Source organism: Boleophthalmus pectinirostris, unplaced genomic scaffold, assembly GCF_026225935.1.
Source record: "Boleophthalmus pectinirostris isolate CB_2022bp ecotype Guang Dong unplaced genomic scaffold, ASM2622593v1 HiC_scaffold_9, whole genome shotgun sequence".
Classification (NCBI taxonomy): domain Eukaryota; kingdom Metazoa; phylum Chordata; class Actinopteri; order Gobiiformes; family Gobiidae; genus Boleophthalmus; species Boleophthalmus pectinirostris.
Genome location: NW_026571541.1, coordinates 24,582,702 through 24,599,477, shown reverse-complemented (window position 1 = coordinate 24,599,477; position 16,776 = coordinate 24,582,702). Strand labels below are relative to the sequence as shown.

Sequence of the window (16,776 nt, the reverse complement as noted above, 5' to 3'; positions counted from 1 at the left end):
CTCATGTAAGAGTAAAAAGGTGTTTATAGAAATTACTACTTGAGTACGAAGTAAAAATGTATTTAAAATTTGATTTATCATTTATAAGTTAATGTAATTAGACAGACAAAACATGAAATAATGCAGATAAAAAACAAGAATTACAGAAAACAAATCATATCTGAATGGATGTAAGAAGTGCAAATCATTTAATGTTGTTCATATAACTCTTTTGTTACAACAGAATTACTGTGTGTGTGCAAGTGTAAACACACCCATATAGAGGCATTAATAAAGGCATTATAATATCAAACCTCCAAGTAAACAGACTGACTGTAAACATGCTTCTGACTCTAACCTGGAGAAGAACCAACACTGAAGCTTAACAGCGACTTCAGTGTTAAACAATGTTCAGTATTGTAATATTGCACAATTGACCCATAGTAGTGATTGAAAATCTAAATAATATGGCCGTATATACTTTACTACAGTGCTTCAAAGCTGTGGCAGGCTCATTTTACAAAAATAAAATACAAAAGGAAAGTTGGTATCAAAATCAGGTACATTTGTCCAAGATATCATTTTCCAAAATCTTACAAAATGTTAAAGGGTTTCCTAATTGAATTGTACATTTAGCATGAGTGATCCATTCTGAAGCCCTTACACAGATTTAAGAGCCAATAAGTCCATCTATTTGAGGCAGTCAGTTATGTGCCTGAGAGAGCTTCTTTGTGATTGGCTCTCCTGTTTTCATCTTTGGAAAAACTACACTACAGTAAGCACTGAATCAGAACAGACATATTTGAACTGAGCTTCACAGAACAGTAGTTTGCCTTCAGATGGAGAGAGTGAGCAGTACACACACGTGTGTACATGTACCTGTTGCAGTGGACACTTATACCACACTCTTGTTGCAGTAAAAATGGAATACTATTTCTGAAACATGTTCGTTTCAATCACTTGTAATGGCCTTCAGTGATCAAACATGCGCACACGGGTTACATGGAGTACAGACTCTTCTCCATAGTCTTCATTTGTCATCATAGATGTTGACGTACACATGCAGGCTAAATGCTGGGTACTTTTGTTCCATTACTTTTGATCGAAGACACAGTCCCATGATCTTGTTTCCAGTTGGAAAAACACTAAACACTAAGACTCCACATGGCCCAGGACCAAAATACCTGATCCTGAGACTGCAGCAGTGCTAAGCACTACTCCATCTCACACCAGTCTTATCAGTGAGAACAGTGCTCGGATGAACATAATACCTGTTTTATGTGATCAGAGGAGTACAACCATGGAGTGTGTTCTTGGCAAGTCTGTAGCAGCTTCGAATGAGTGCAGAGAAGTGTAAAAAGACTATCTGCAAGAATAAGATAAAGCTGTGAGAGAGGGGACCTACTCTGTGTCAAGTCTGACTTCTGCTATTGTGACTAGGCTGAGCTCAGAACACAGACAAATGGCTGCACTAGTCACGCACATGTTTGATGAATGAAGGCCATTGTGAGTACAAGAATAAACAATTGTTTCTGTGATGTGAACTAAAGTACGTGTGGCAGCAGTATTTAGTCAAATAAGAGCGGTGCAAAACATTCCTCCTGATAAGGGTGTAGACGCCTAGGTTTTACTAACACTGTCACTTCTGTAAAGAGGATCATGTCCTTTGGTCCTTCTGAGCTCCCACTATACACTTCACATTAAGGACACACAGTAGCAGCCATGATATAGTGAGAGAAACAGCTACATACATGCAAGGGATCATTGACATACAGCTAACTGAGTGACATCATCACTGGGACCCTGGAGACCAGGCATATGGCTCATAAACACGTTGGTCCTTCCTCTTGTGGTTCACTCACACTCTCTCTTAAGAATGCTCCTAGACTCAGACGACTGACTGCTCTCCTCCTGCAGTCATGGGAAAGACTGTCATAGGCCCTGTTTGCCATCATCAATATTTCAGCGTTCTATTGAATGGGGGAGTAAAACACTAATTATATCAGAAGGGGAGTGGCAGTGTTTTCTCAAAATATTAGTTTTCAATATAATTTCCTTTTTGTGTTATTTATTTACATTGCTTATACTTAGGGGCCCCTTTGTCCCACTCTGGACCTGGTTTCTTCTCCATGCTTAACTTGAGAAAGACCAGACCATATGTGATTTGCATGAGCAGGACTACAGAAGAGAGCAGTTGAAACTGGTCTGGCTAACAAAGTCCATAAAGCTGCAGTGACAGTTGCTACAATATTCAGACATGTCTTTTGTTTTCAATCTCACTGCCTGATGATGCAGCCTTGTGTTATTGGTCTTTAGTGAATGTAAACATTATCACTCATGTTGTCAGTTCTGCTCACCACACACAGCTGCTGCTATCAGTTTATGTAGGAGAACTTCATGCTTATTTACAGTCCATTTCAAAGCCACGCAGTGAAAAATTACTGCAGGTACTAAGCCATGTGTGCAGCCTGGTGGCATCCCCCCAGAGGTGTCTGTGCTTAAAAGCCATCGATGTGGCAGTAGGCCTCCAGGCTGGAGAACAGGATGTAGAGGAACCAAAGGCCCAGGAAAAGCAGAGTAGTGAGAAGGCGGGGCACTTTGGGCCCACCCAACTCCCCCCCGATAGAGGGCCGGCGGCGGAACAACAGCACAGCCATGCAGATAAACGCAAAGATGGTGAAGAGGGTGACCGAGAAGGCCAAAGAGCCTGGGTCCACATTGAAGGGCTTCCCTTTGATCTTCCAATATACAGCTGCCACAGACCAGGCCACTCCAATCCCCAGGAATACATTGACTGCATTGCTGCCGGTCACATTGCCCACAGAGGCATCAGCGTGCTGGTCTTGCATGGCTGCTACTTTACTGGCAAAAGTGTCTGTGGAGGAGACAGGGCTTTATTACAGCTGTACGTATCATGTATGCATCCTGTATGTGTCATGTGAAGTTCTCACCTGGAATAGATGTTCCCAGAGCCACAAAGACCACAGCTGTGACTGTGTCTCGCAGGCCCACAGTGCAGCCAAAGTGAGAGGCCAGGTCTCCAATGATGGCTGTGAGGAGCCCAATGACACTGATGGACACGCAGAAGCACGCCCAGCCATTCCAGTACTCTGTAGGAGGAACACAGGCAAACAGCACCTTCCAGAACACAGTGAGGAAGTGCATGACATAGTCATAACAGGAGGGGAGGCGCTCCTCTCGGCCTTCCTCGTCCTCATCCCCATCACCTGTGAACACACAGTGTAACTATAGTATTACAACTGTATAATACACACATTGTAGCCTGCACCATTACTGCACACGGAGCTGCTCTTACCTGCACTGACAGTCACAGCCTCCACAAATTGCTCTCTCCAAGAGTGTGTACCAATCACCAGAGCCAGGTTGGTCTTCTTTATCAGTTTGTCCACTGTGCTCTGGAGATTACAACATAACATCTTATTGCAAAATCTGCATCGATGGTGGTACAGTTGCAGAATGCACATTTGCATAAACATGGGCGCCTTCATTTTTATGTAAATGTGAGTGAGACTTCTCTAGTTCCACAGTAACCGGGGGTGACAGATGCTATAGAAAGAAACTGGAAGGACGGAGCACCTTAAACTCGTAGGACTCCTCGATGACCACCTCTAGGCGACTGTGTTCTCCCAGAATGGGCTTCCCCATCTCAGCAATCCTGCGAGCTTCCTCCTCCTCTGCACTCAACTGGCCTTCCTGCCCCTCTGGGAGGACACACACACATATCGGATTACACCCATGTCTACAATATTCATGTGTTTACTAAAAAATGTTTAGCAGCTATAACTTGTGTATTATATAATGTTAAGTTTGAAAAATGTCTTACCTTGGTTGAGGAGCAAGGCTGTAGGGAAAAAAATAATAATTAGATGTAGTCCTCACAAAGAAGCAAAGCATGTGATGAACATTAGAAGTACCTGAGATGCCTCTCTTCAGCCAGCGTGGCTCCTCTAGGACAATGTAGAAGCTCTCCTTCTTCTCATACTCCTCATCGTCAATGATCCGCACCTGAATCGTCTGACTGAACACATTCAAAACAACAAGACAATAAGCCAGAGGCAATAGCAGATTGAGACCAAATGAAAGCCTCTGTGTGAGCAGACTTACGTGGTCTGGTCATTGGTAAATTCCAGCTCGCCCCGGGCATCCTCGTAGTCCTCACCAGGTTTGGCAGTGCCCGCCTCGGTGTGGTACGGGAGGATGACTGTGCCTCGAGCCCCAGAGTTACGGTTCACAGTCACCTCCATAGTGCCCACGCTCTCACTCACACGGCATGTGCTGTCGCTGAAAGTGAAGATTCCAGCATGGTCGTCGTCCAGGATGGTCACTGTGGCAACCAGAGGCTCCACCAGGCGGGCTTTAGGTGCAGCACCAACCTCGTCACTCTCAAACATGCCCTCTGCGTCTCCCACACGCAGATTCAACAGACGCACAAAGAAGTGCTCATCCTCCTCAAAGATATCATCATCAATGATGCCAACCTACAGGGGGAACATAACATCAGACCTGCTCTAGTGCACTGTGCTAATTACAGCTATAGTCAGTTCTATTTCAGCTTCACTGACTAAACAACACCCTTCTAAAATAGAACAGAGAATGCTCAAGGGCCAGGTACTTGGAAACTCTCACTCACCTTGATCTCTTTATGTGTGTCTCCAGGTTTGAAAACCAGAGTTCCTTCACTATAATCATAATCTGAGCCTGCATTTGCAGAGCCATCCTCAGTCCTGTAGTCCACATAGAAGGTGTTCTCTCCTAGACCACCTACAAGACAGATCGAGTACACTTATATAGTCACATTTATCTGCTTATATTGTGTCCTTCATAATTCACTTCTTAAGGAATCGTCTAGAACATTTCCTCATCCACAACTTTATCCCTTCTATTTCTATTTGCTCTGTTGGACATGTGATGGGCAGGCTAGCAGCCTCAGCATACCGTGGCAGACAACAGTGAGGGTTAGCACTCCGCAGTTCTCCATACACTGGCTGTGGGGGCTTTCAAAGGAGATGTGGCTGCAGATTTCCAGGTCATCCTCCTCCTGGGTCTCTTCCTCTGTGACCACTGCACGACGGGCGTGGTCTGCAGCATGCTTCTTTAGCACGTTCCCCGCTCCAATCATCATCCGTGTGGCCTTAACATATCATCAGTGTAAGCTGTAAGATTTACTCTATATGGGAAAATTACCCAACCCCCAAATAAACTTGGCCAAAGTTCAACAGATGTATAAGTTGTATAAGCCCTCCATTTGAAATTAAATTAAATGACAATGACATTTTAAAGCATAACCTTAAATTTGTTTATTGTTATAATTACTTGCATTCCTGACATGTTTTCAGATACATATTCTATAAGATATACGTAAAATGTAACATGACAAACATGCACAACACAATTTAATTACAGTACACCTGACTTACTTTACTTGCTATTATTATCTGAGCCTGTTAAACAGTGGAACAATGCATTATTGCTTACTCCTCTACATTACCAACAAAGCAGTTCCAGTTAATGCATTTTGAGTCATCATCCATTATTCAGTCCTTTATAGTTTTACAAGCTTTGGACTCCTCTGGTCAGAAGTGTGCATGGACGTGTTGGAGAGTGGTCTCACCTGGATGCGGTAGAAGGCCCTGCTCTTCTGCTGGTGCAGCAGGGCGTAGTAGTTGGCCAGTTCCACCAGCTGGTCCAGCTCTTTGTCAGGATACTTCTGCTTCAGCTCCCTCAAGATGCGGATCACCTGGGCACAGGAGGGTCAGAGCAGGTGGGTTTACATTAGAACCACTAAAGATACATGAGTCAGTGAGCGTCAGTGAGCGTCAGTGAGCGTCAGTGAGCGTCAGTGAGCGTCAGTGAGCGTCAGTGAGCGTCAGTGAGCGTCAGTGAGCGTCAGTGAGCATCAGTGAGCGTGAAAGAGCCTCACCTCCTTGCGGCTCTCATCCAGCTCACGGCTGCTTTCCATGTTGACCATTGTGCTGTTGGAGGTGGGCAGATGGCACCCTCCGGTGGCAGAGGCTCCTGCTGTGCCTGTAGAGTTGTCCAGAGTTGTGTCATCCTGAGTGTTTCCCCTGTAGTTTTCACCTGGGACAACAGCGCCCCCTCGTGGTGGGAACTTGCCATCAACAACCATCTCCATCGTGGCTTTATTGGGAGTCAGATCCCCCTCTGTCTCGACCACAATGCCACGACGTTTGTCGGCACGGTAACGCTTGCCCATGTATTTGTAGAAAAGGAGGCGGCGGTCTGCAATCCAGGCCAGCAGCACACATACAGGGAAAAAGAGCAGTGTGACCAGGGCCTCCCAAACCTGGAACACAGCACATAGTGCATAGTCATGTGTGCAATCCATCATAACATCATCTAATCATCTGAACCCTACACCCACCTCCACCACGCCGGGTGAAATGACCGACAGGATGAGGTAGAGCCAGATGTAGGCAAAGATACTCCAGAAGGCCGTGATGAAGAACACACGCAGGTGTTTGATTTTGCGTGACTGTCCATTGGGAATGGTCCACACACAGATGCCGATGATGACAAACATGTTAAAGGCAGCGCTGCCAACGATAGTGCCTGGTCCCAGCTCTCCAGCCTCAAACTTGTGCCCACACACCTGCAGGGGGTGACATACATACAGGTGAGTGCCAAGGCAGGCTACAGGCAGACTCTCACTGGACCTACCTCTATGACAGACAGAAGGATCTCAGGAGCGCTGGAGCCCAGAGCCATCAGCGTAAGGTTGGATACTGTCTCGTTCCAGATTCGAACCGTTGCTATAGACGTCTCTCCATTAGGCAGTGTTATGGTCACTTCCTTCTCCTGAGAGACATATGGTTTACTTGTATATGTCCATATAAGGATGCCCTCCATAAAGTCAAGTTTCATTGTTTTTTCAGATAATACCTTTATCCTTAAACCACTCACACTTTGTATATGTGGATATGCCAAAACTCGACCATAGTCAGATCATTATCAGATCCTGCTGATTTGGATGTCTGATTAAAGTGTGTTATTTTCTGTTTTGAAGCTTTTTGCTGCAGTTCTTGCTTAAAACAAAATATTTTAAAAATCCTTCAAGTCAACACACTCTAATATTACTATTTACTGGTGTTCCCTAGTAAAGCTCTTAGTGGTTTAACCAATTGTAATTTCTAAGCAGATTTAATAGTCTCTTACAGAAAGGCTATGGTACTAATCATTTGAGGAAATCAAATTGTGGCCTAGATTCTAAAGAAAGCTAGCTCCCTGACTTCATATTAACATACACAGATCCTAACCACTGACTCATGAGTGCGAGTGTCAGCAGGAGACCATGTGATGCAGTGTAACATGAGACCGCCCAGATTTGTATGACTTCAGACTGAGCTGCTCACAGACCTGTGATGTGATGACCTCGATGGACGCCATGAAGCGGTCTGCGATGATGGACACTCCCATGAACATGTACATGAGCGACACAAAGTAGACCACGGCGCGGGCCACCTGCTGGCCCAGCCCAGGGTTGTCAGGCTCCCACACAGGAAGGAGGATGCCGGGTTTGCACACGGTCTCCTCGTCACACTTGTCCTTCCAGGGCAGGCTGCTGTTACTTGAGGGGATGGCGGTGTAGGGGGGCAGGGTGGAGGGCAGGGCACTGCCCACCACTGGGTCATTGCGCTGGGACTCGGCCTGACAGGCTGGAACCAGCAGCACCAGGGCCAGGGCCAGGAGACTGGGCACAGGCATGCTGAAGCTTCTGTGACACAGGACTGGAGCTGACCTCATGGGGCTGCACTGTTAGCTCACCTGCAAAATGGAAGAAATTTGTTAAGTTATTTTTGTAGCAATTTTCTACTGATGGCTGGGCTACAACACTTTAATTTATGTGAACAATCACATATATTTTTGAAGCATAATGAGTAATTTTACAAACAAATATAAGTTTCCAAAAATAAAAGATGTTTTTTACCCAACTTTTTTCATTCAATTTGATGAAATAAAGCTGGTCACAAATATGAAAGCAAATTAGAGTTTCACTGTTGTTTGGTGATGGAGGTGTATGAATTGTGAATAACTGTTGTGAAATTGTAATGGTTCTCACTATAATCATATTAAAATATGATATTGTCATATCCCAGGTTCAATAATAGTTTTTGGTCACTTTTTGTAACTCAAACCAATTACTGCTCTTTTCTTGTCTCCACCTGCACTCTTGGCATCCTGCTGCCCATAAGCCTCAGCACTTCCGCCACATCCACCCAGCCATCTGCTGTTTGTACACTTCATCACAGTGAACATGGCTACTCTATAGCACACGCACGCCTGCACATACACACGCCTGCACACCTCCTGGACATATTTAAATCTCATTACACTTATTCACTGAGCGGGTGTTCACAGTCACATCAGCAAACACACAGACACATCTTGTAGGCTTCTCGTGTGGTCACAATATTACAATTTCAAACTTGGTTTTGATACTAAGTTAAAGGTTTGATATTTAATACTGAATTTGATATCACAATGATAATGACAAATACAACATGTTTCAGATAATAGAATGTAATTCAAAACAAAACAAACAAACAAACAAAAACAGTTTCTGTAGAGCTGTGTGTAGTCTGCCCTCTTAAAAAGGTATTACAATCAATTAAGGCTTACCAGTGCCTTAACCTGCAGATAAAGGACAAGGTTCTCTCATTATCAGAATATGGACATGCCATTCCCCCATAATTTACTCACAGAGCTGCAGAGGCTGCACTTGCACTGGCTAATGGTTCACTGCAGGCTGGGGTTTAGGTAGTGAGGATTCAGATCTGAGAGGCTGGATTTCAGCATTGAAACTGGCAACCCAAATGAGAGATTCATGTGATGTCCATTTGATTAGATATTCATCCAATTTTCATACCAATTTTCTCCAATGTTTTTTTTTTGTTTTCAATATATATTTGATTTGATCTATCTCGTACCTGCAAAGGGACAGAGTTGGGTCATGTTTAAATCAAAATCTTTCAGTATTGATTTCCTCATCAACATCATCAATACAAACCACATGATTGACATGTACATGACCTCTCCACTAAAAAGATCCAAACTGATAATTGACGATTAGATTCTCATAGCATTCTCAGTCTTGATAAAATTGTATTAACTGCCTAACCATAGTATTGATGCTTATTCAAATGAGTTTTATGTATATATATATATATATATATATATATATATATATATATATATATATATATATATATATATATATTATATATATTTTTTTTTTTTTTTTTTTTTTTCTTTTTTTGTAGCATTTAGGTATTGACATGTTTGACAACTCTACAACCTTGTAATCAAGCTAATATCCGGTCTAAATCATATCTACAACTCAGACATGCATCAAACAAGCCTAGTTATTCCAACATTTGTGCAGTATTAGTACATATCATAGTGGCGATGTAAAGCTCCTAAAGCGCCTGGCAAAGGTGTGTGCTGTTCTTCATGTCCCCCACTTGGCCCCTGGGAGCCTCTGCACAAAACAGCACTTTGGCAACAACAAGATGCTGCTAAGCAACTTTAGTTGCTGCGTTGGACACAGTTCCATGTGAGGGGGCTCAGCTGTGCAGCCAGGTGCTTGGTAGATGTACATCATGTGGAAGATGGATTCATGATGTCAAGAGAGTGGAGAGTTTACATATGTACAGTGTGGTTGTAACGGGTACATTTTGTCCAGGCTCAATATCTTAAAGTGCATATGACAGGTTTTCATGTTTTTCGAATTATTACTCTGTTTGGTGGTAGTACCTGTGATAAATATGTATCAGAGTTTTACATCATTTAATGGTCTTAAATTACACAAAAGTTACTCTTGTGAGCTTTTAGCCTTGTTATAATGTTGTTACCTCATCAAAAATATACCTGGCGTTGAGTTTTGTTATAACATAGATTAGAAAATAGTGTAATATGGGCCATTTATAATCATAATCCAAAGAGGTTAATTTGGTCTTTTGATCATTTATTTAACTGGATTCTTTTTTCAGACCAAGAATTTGCAACATCATGTGAGCACTCTGAGGAAGACTGCTAGTGAGCAGTCTAAACTGTCAGGTCTGAAAAAAACAACAACTTTATAATCATGTTAACTACGTTTTAATGGAAAGTGTGGTCTAACCTCATATACCAGTACACTTCAAGGGAAACCTTTAAGTTTGTATCACAGATTAGACTACTCATTTCACTAAAACATAATGATTATATTTTACTAAAAGAAAAAAAAAAAAACTTTTATTTTGTTCGATGATGATTAAAACATTTTGAAAAATATGTTTCTTGCACATGAATTATCCCTGAATTTTGGATGGAATTTAACAAAGATGATGACAAATACTGCATTTTTGTATTTTTATTTTTTTCTTCCTCAACTTTTCTTTCCACATCCTGCCACTTAACAGATGTAATATTACAATAAATATTTACCACAAACACTATCTCACCAAACCAAATAAACAGAAAAACATGAAAACCTGTCACATGCACTTAAAATTTTTTGTAATGTCTGTTTTTAAAAATGTGTTTCTATGGTTATTTTAAATAATTACTTTTCATGATAAACCACAATATTGATCCACAGCATCTTAAGAATAGAAACTGGTTCACTGACTTTCTGTTCAAAACTGCTGACCTGATTTTCCACTGTGGCTGTTACAAGCAATAGATTTTCATTTAAAAGTCTTTACATGATTAAATTGGATTCTGAACAAAACACAACTCCAGGTATGTTTTTGATGAGGAAACAACTTATAACATAGATCAGAAAATAGTGAAATATGGGCCCTTTAAAGCTCATAAAAAGTAAATTTTACAATAGTTGTTTCTTCTGTGAAAGAAGGGATTAAAATGTAATGGCCATAGAAATGGATATGTGTTTTATAATGAGCTGCTATGTCTGACTATAGACCCACTGCTATGTTTTATGTTATCGTTGTTAAGGTTTTATGCAGTGAGCCAAAGATGAATTTGTACCCCTACAGTCCAAGATTGTATTATATTCAAATTTAATGAAGCCAGTCAAGAATGAAAATTATATAAAGTGCTGCGTGGGTCCATAGAAATTTTCAAAAACAGGTGCTCAATTGGAGATAAGCTGGTTCTTTGGAGAGGAAAACTGCTTTGTCTTTTGGTGTGTCAAAATGTTGTGTTCAAGGCATTAATAATCCTTTGTTAGAGGATGGCTGTTGACATAAAATACATAACAACACGTTTCGGCACAGCATGGCCTCACTACACATTATACCCAACGATAAAGCCACTTCTCTTAATGAAGTCAGGATAAGGGTTCTCTTGGGGCTGCCAATACTTTACGTGAACGTGAGTCTGGTCACTGATGAACTACCCTGTTTTCAGACGGGTGTGATTGACAGGTGAGGGAGGTATAACTTATGTCCGTGAAATAAACAAGTCCGATACGCAAAGTACTGTCTGACTTGCGAGGTATAAGGGTAATGTCAAGTAGGGTTAGGCCAGGAGTGTCCAGCCTTTTTCCTCCAGTGAGCTACTTTTACAAAATGGTAATGTCAGAGAGCTACCTATTTTAGCAGTCACAAAAAAATTGAGAATATATAGGAGCCTCAGCAAGCCTTAGATGTGGAACAGTTAGATGACTATAAAACCATTATCCATTTATCAGAGCATAAAGTTAGGCATGAAAATTATACATTTATAGCGGTAATTCATCAAATTTCACTTATTCATAGAGTACAGAGAATTCAAAAATGTTTTGGTGAACTACTCTGAAGGGGCTGGAGAGCTACTGGTAGCTCCCGAGCTACAGTTTGGAGACCTCTGGGTTAAGCAGTATTTATATTATTTCAGTATACATGTATGTTTTTATATCACCATTGGCAATGACTGGATGATTTTGTTAACATTATAGCAAAAACTCTAAAATGCTGAAGCTAAAACACTAAGCACACACACGTTTCACCTTCACATGTAACTACCTATACAAACAGAACCAATACATACATAAACATTATTATACACCAAAATAAACCCCAAGTAACTAGTTGAATCGGCAGTTCACAACCCGTGGAGAGATAGAATTTTATTAAAAGCAGCAGTAGATCAACGTCAGACTCTGGATGTTACTTGTTAATTGTAGAGAAGAGTATATGAGAGAGGAGAGACAGGATCAAAGCAGTTCTCCTTGGCTAGCGCAGTATTGATTTGAGCGTCAAGCCCGGAGAGTGAAGGAGTAATTAAGCTCTCGGTGCACAGTGAGGGGCGCTCTTCTGCGAAATAAGCAGGATTTGAAGTGCAGATGTGGGGGGTGAGCAGAGAAGTGAGAATTACCTATAGGATGCTTTTCAGAATTTGATAAGGACCAGTAATAGGCCAGTGAGGTATTGTTATTGACAGGCAATGATTTTTTTTCTTTTGGTTTTCATTTTTAGATTATACTCAGATCATACTTTCACCTTTGGAAACAACAAAAAATGTCTAACCTACAGCTTCACGTGTTTATTACTTCACTGAATCCATCCATTTACATAGGACAGTAATTCTGGAAGGTGTTTCTCGAAATGTGATTTCCTTACACTGGGACATAAATATCACTGCATAAAGTAGCAAATACACATTTTCATACAAAATTTCTACAGTTTTCACAGCAGAATTTGTTCATATCACATTCCTTCCTTAAAGGTCCAATATCCTGTAAAATATACTCACTAAATTGTGAGCTTTAAGCCATGTAATAACACTGTTACCTCATCAAAAACATTCCTGAAGTTGCATGTTGTTTCTTTCACACATGTTTGAGTAATTCTTATGCTTAGTTTGCCTACATCTCCAAAGCTCAAAATGCTCTCTTCCACCTTGTGATGTCATATGGAGGTAGTTTTTGAGTTAACAGCTACCTTTTACTTTTAGTTCTGTAGAGATTGGCAATTCCAGGGCTGAAATTGTCCAAATAATTCCAATGAAGGTATAATGAGAAAAAACATGATGGCACACTTCCTGTATTACCACATGACATCACAAGGTGGTAAAGAGTATTTTCTGTTTGAAGCACAGCCTAAATATGCAGGACTTGTGGGTTAAACATGTTAATGAAACACAGCTCAATCCCAGTATGTATTTAATGAAGAAACATTATAACATAGATTAGAAAACAGAGTAATATGGGCCCTTTAAAAGTGCAATGCATCTAGTGTCTAAAACAAAAAACAATCAGATGGATTACCCTACTGTAAAAAAAGCAATATTTATTATATATATATATATTTTGTACAATATTTACTATGTTATTATCAAAATTGTAATAGAGATATAAACCATTGTCTGTGACAGAATGTCTGCTTTGAATATCCATCCCCACAATTTTAAGATATAGGGCCCCGGAATCAAATCTAAACTGTAAACTTTCAAAGCTGCAAATCAAATTTAGGCTTTCTCACTGTTTTTCTTCAAAAACTGAAAATGTAATAATGTATATGCAGACATATATTTAAAATCTCGCTAGTCCCAAAGCCATTAGATATTTCTTCCACAGATGCCATATGAGAAAGAGACTGTTTGTGTGAAAGCATTAAAAAGCATGTCAGATGGTCTTATGTAACGTACTCATCTTCATTACAAAGGAGACATCAGGCAGAGCACGCTGCCACACACAAACAGGCAAGTGGTGTTTCTGAGCATGTGATCTTAACACCAGCCCACTGCCATCTGACATCACACTGCTCAGGCCTGGAATCTCGAATCAGACTCTGAGCTAAGCACTTTTGTACTATCAAATGATCAAAGTGGAATAAGTGTATATAGTGGGAGATAAAACTGGCTCACAGCTCATAGTAATGTTAAAGGTGCACTATATGTCACTTTTCTAGTAGAGGGTCCACCCTAGGCTCACTGCAGAGATATCTCCACCATATCTCCCCCATGTATATTATATCTAATCCCCTCATGTTCATACTGCCATATTTATTTGTAAATATTCAATACAATCTACACTAATATACCATATATTGTAGGGGTGTAACAATGTCGAAGTCTCACGATGTGATATTTTCACAGTATAAATACCTCACGGTACAATATTTATTGCAATTTTTTGTGGAGGCTAACACAACTGTACATGTGCTACTTTTTCCTCTTAAAATGCCTTGACAAGACCAAAATCCAAAGAACTAAGAATTAAAAGTGCTTAGAACTGCTGTTTCTTCTTGTAGTCTACACTGAAATGGAGCAAAGGATCATGGTCTATGTAGTTCCCTGTGTCTTTTTTAGCTATTACTGCACCATAACTCTTAATTTAAGCATAAAGACTTATAATTTGATATATTGTGACTGTCCACGATATTATTGTGAGAACACTGACGATACAATACCACAATATTTCAGCTATTTTGGTTATTGTTACACTAGTATATTGTCTATATTGTATATACTGCACATTCTGTATATGTCGCACTTACTGCTCCTTGTATTTCTAATTAGATGCTAAATCATGTGTAATGACAATAAAGTTGAATATAATCTAAAATGGAGATGTGGCAATGTACCTAGAATACCCCACAGTATGGCATTACACTTTTACACTTACAATAAGAAGGTCCTAGGTTGAACTATGGGGCAGTGCAGAGCCTTTCTATGTGAAGGTTATATGTTCTCCTCAAGTCTTTGTAGATTTTATTTATTTATTTATTTATCTATTTATTTATTACACAGACATATTGACCAACAATCTGCCAGAGTTCATTAGCCAAGAGGCTGTTATTTCCTAAACATGTACAGTAGACTCCCTGGAGCCTGAATTCTCCTGAAAAAGATATTCTAAATCACTGAGGGACTTTCCTGATTAAATACAACAATAATAATAAAGTAAAAACACCAGTAATTGAATAAATACAAGATACATAGGTGTAATGTCATACTGCTGAACCATACGGCCTATACAGCCAACAGAATGAAGTCTTCCTTTAGACAGGTGTCAGAGCCCCCCCACCTTCAAACCACTGGGGAGTGTCGTGACCCAGCATAATGAGACAGATCTGTGATTCTGTTGTATCAGGCCTTTTGTTTGGCAAACCTAAAACTGATGCATTAGCCAAAAGAGTCAGCGTAAACAAAGGAGCCATGGAACAAGTCGATAAGCAGCTCGGTCATTACTGGCAAACACATTTATCTCTCTATAGTGTCAGAGTGCTTTGGTGTGAGCGCTTGGTCAAATTAACATCTAAAAATCTAAATATTGGTTTATAATAACACTGAACTGAACATTCCACGAGGAGCAGTGAAAACAGTGCAGTGTAAGTATTCAGAGCCAGGGGACAGCTGGTGCGCCGTGCCTGCTCTGTGTGGGCAGAGCAGCAGGTGACAACTATCTATGTGTGGCTCCAGCATCGGATTATCATCTGATGAAGACATAAGCCGTCATATACACAGTATTCATATATGTACACATTTAATAAAAAAAAATAAATGATCAGGTTTTTTTTTGCAAAGCTGCGAAATTAATACAGTTTAAATCTACAATTATTGCCCCAATTATTTAAAAGACAATGCAAAAAAAATAAATAAGTAAAAATAAAGTGGCACTATGTTGTATGTAGAGATGTTGTTTTTAAATAAAATTTAAACAGATCTTGTGTTTATTCAATACATGTTTTTTTTTATTTCTCAAAAATATCTTGATGTAGAGGCATTTTACTTGCCAGGCTGGCACCATCTAGTGCCTCCACTCAATTTAATTTCTCTCCAGCGACTAGGTCAAGAATCGGAATACACTAGATGGTTTGCAAGAACCCCGGAAGTGCAAGTCTGGGCACCAGCCAATCAGCGAAGAGCAATACGATAGAAGATTTAAAGCCGGAACAACGAAAATGTTTGGTGAATTTTATCAAAGGGAAAGACGTTATTGCCCTTCTTCCTACAGGATTTGGGAAAAGCTCAAGTTACCAGTTAGCCCCATCAGCAGCGCATTACAAACATCATGACCAAATAGCAGCGATTTGTTAAAAAGTACCCACCCACTGTCAAGTGAACGATCCCTAATGCTATGAGGTCAAACGGTTTCCACAAAGTGAAACCGACTAATGAATCAGACTAGCATTTTACACATAACTAACCTGTAAGTTGGCCTGGTGGTGTCATCCACATATTTTTACAGAGATAAAGTTTAAAACCATACTGTGGAACATTCTAGGTAAAGCAGTAACATCTCCATGGAAGCAAGCAGAAGGCAAACCCTCCAATAAAAAAAGAAACCCTCTAAATTCTGCTTTAAATGGCATTTCTGCACTTTATAACCTGGAGCAAAGCCACTTTACAATAACTTGACAGAAGAAGCCTTTAACAAGTCCAATGTTCCTCATTAAAGGGCCTATATTACAAGTGTTCTGAATTCTCATAAATAGAAAACACTCTGTTCCACCTTGTGATGTCATGTGTTAATACAGGAAAAGCTACACTGTTTTAAAACTCCATACTCCTCACAGAATCATTTACAGCAGATGATTTCAGCCTTGGAATTGCCAATCTTTACTGCACTAGGTAAGATAAAACGTAGGTACTACCACATCACAAACTGGAACAGAGCATTTTTAGCTTTGGAGATCTAGACAGAATAAAAACAAAACACAACGCATCATTCTGACATGGCTACAATCTCACCAGAATCCATTTTGTGCAATATAGGCCCTTTTAATGTCACCATATTAATCAAATTCTGACCCAAATAATGATTTTGTCCATACTCGAGCAGAAAGATATATATGGTACATGTTTTGGTGTGTGGAGGAGAGATGCTCC

The 16,776-nt window shown here is 40.4% G+C and overlaps 1 protein-coding gene across 10 annotated transcripts; it reads right to left on the bottom strand.

Moving 5' to 3' along the window:
• Positions 1–2,477: 2,477 nt before the first annotated feature.
• Positions 2,478–7,461, bottom strand: slc8a2b (solute carrier family 8 member 2b). 10 transcript variants are annotated; one of them, XM_055147686.1, is made up of 15 exons: positions 7,375–7,461; positions 6,679–6,816; positions 6,383–6,610; positions 6,086–6,304; positions 5,921–6,052; positions 5,612–5,737; positions 4,936–5,131; positions 4,631–4,761; positions 4,105–4,478; positions 3,915–4,018; positions 3,824–3,841; positions 3,577–3,701; positions 3,296–3,395; positions 2,931–3,206; positions 2,478–2,854 (listed from the first exon to the last, which is right to left on the bottom strand). In XM_055147686.1, exons 1-15 carry the CDS (start codon positions 7,444–7,446, stop codon positions 2,478–2,480), a joined length of 2,616 nt encoding a protein of 871 aa, XP_055003661.1. In that variant the 5' UTR covers positions 7,447–7,461. The 10 variants fall into 10 exon arrangements, with proteins under 10 accessions (XP_055003661.1, XP_055003667.1, XP_055003663.1 ...); XM_055147692.1 differs by having other exon boundaries at positions 5,921–5,941; XM_055147688.1 differs by lacking the exon at positions 3,824–3,841 and having other exon boundaries at positions 3,577–3,693; positions 3,904–4,018; positions 5,921–5,972; positions 6,020–6,024; positions 6,089–6,304.
• Positions 7,462–16,776: the final 9,315 nt, after the last annotated feature.

Excerpts from the sequence above, each read along its gene's own strand:
- slc8a2b (XM_055147685.1), bottom strand. The coding sequence starts at position 7,446 with ATGTACATGTTCATGGGAGTGTCCATCATCGCAGACCGCTTCATGGCG. Across the intron at positions 4,762-4,935 it reads CCTCACTGTTGTCTGCCACG|GTGGTCTAGGAGAGAACACC; the intron begins GTATGCTGAGGC and ends TCTGTCTTGTAG. Across the intron at positions 4,479-4,630 it reads ACACACATAAAGAGATCAAG|GTTGGCATCATTGATGATGA; the intron begins GTGAGTGAGAGT and ends TTCCCCCTGTAG.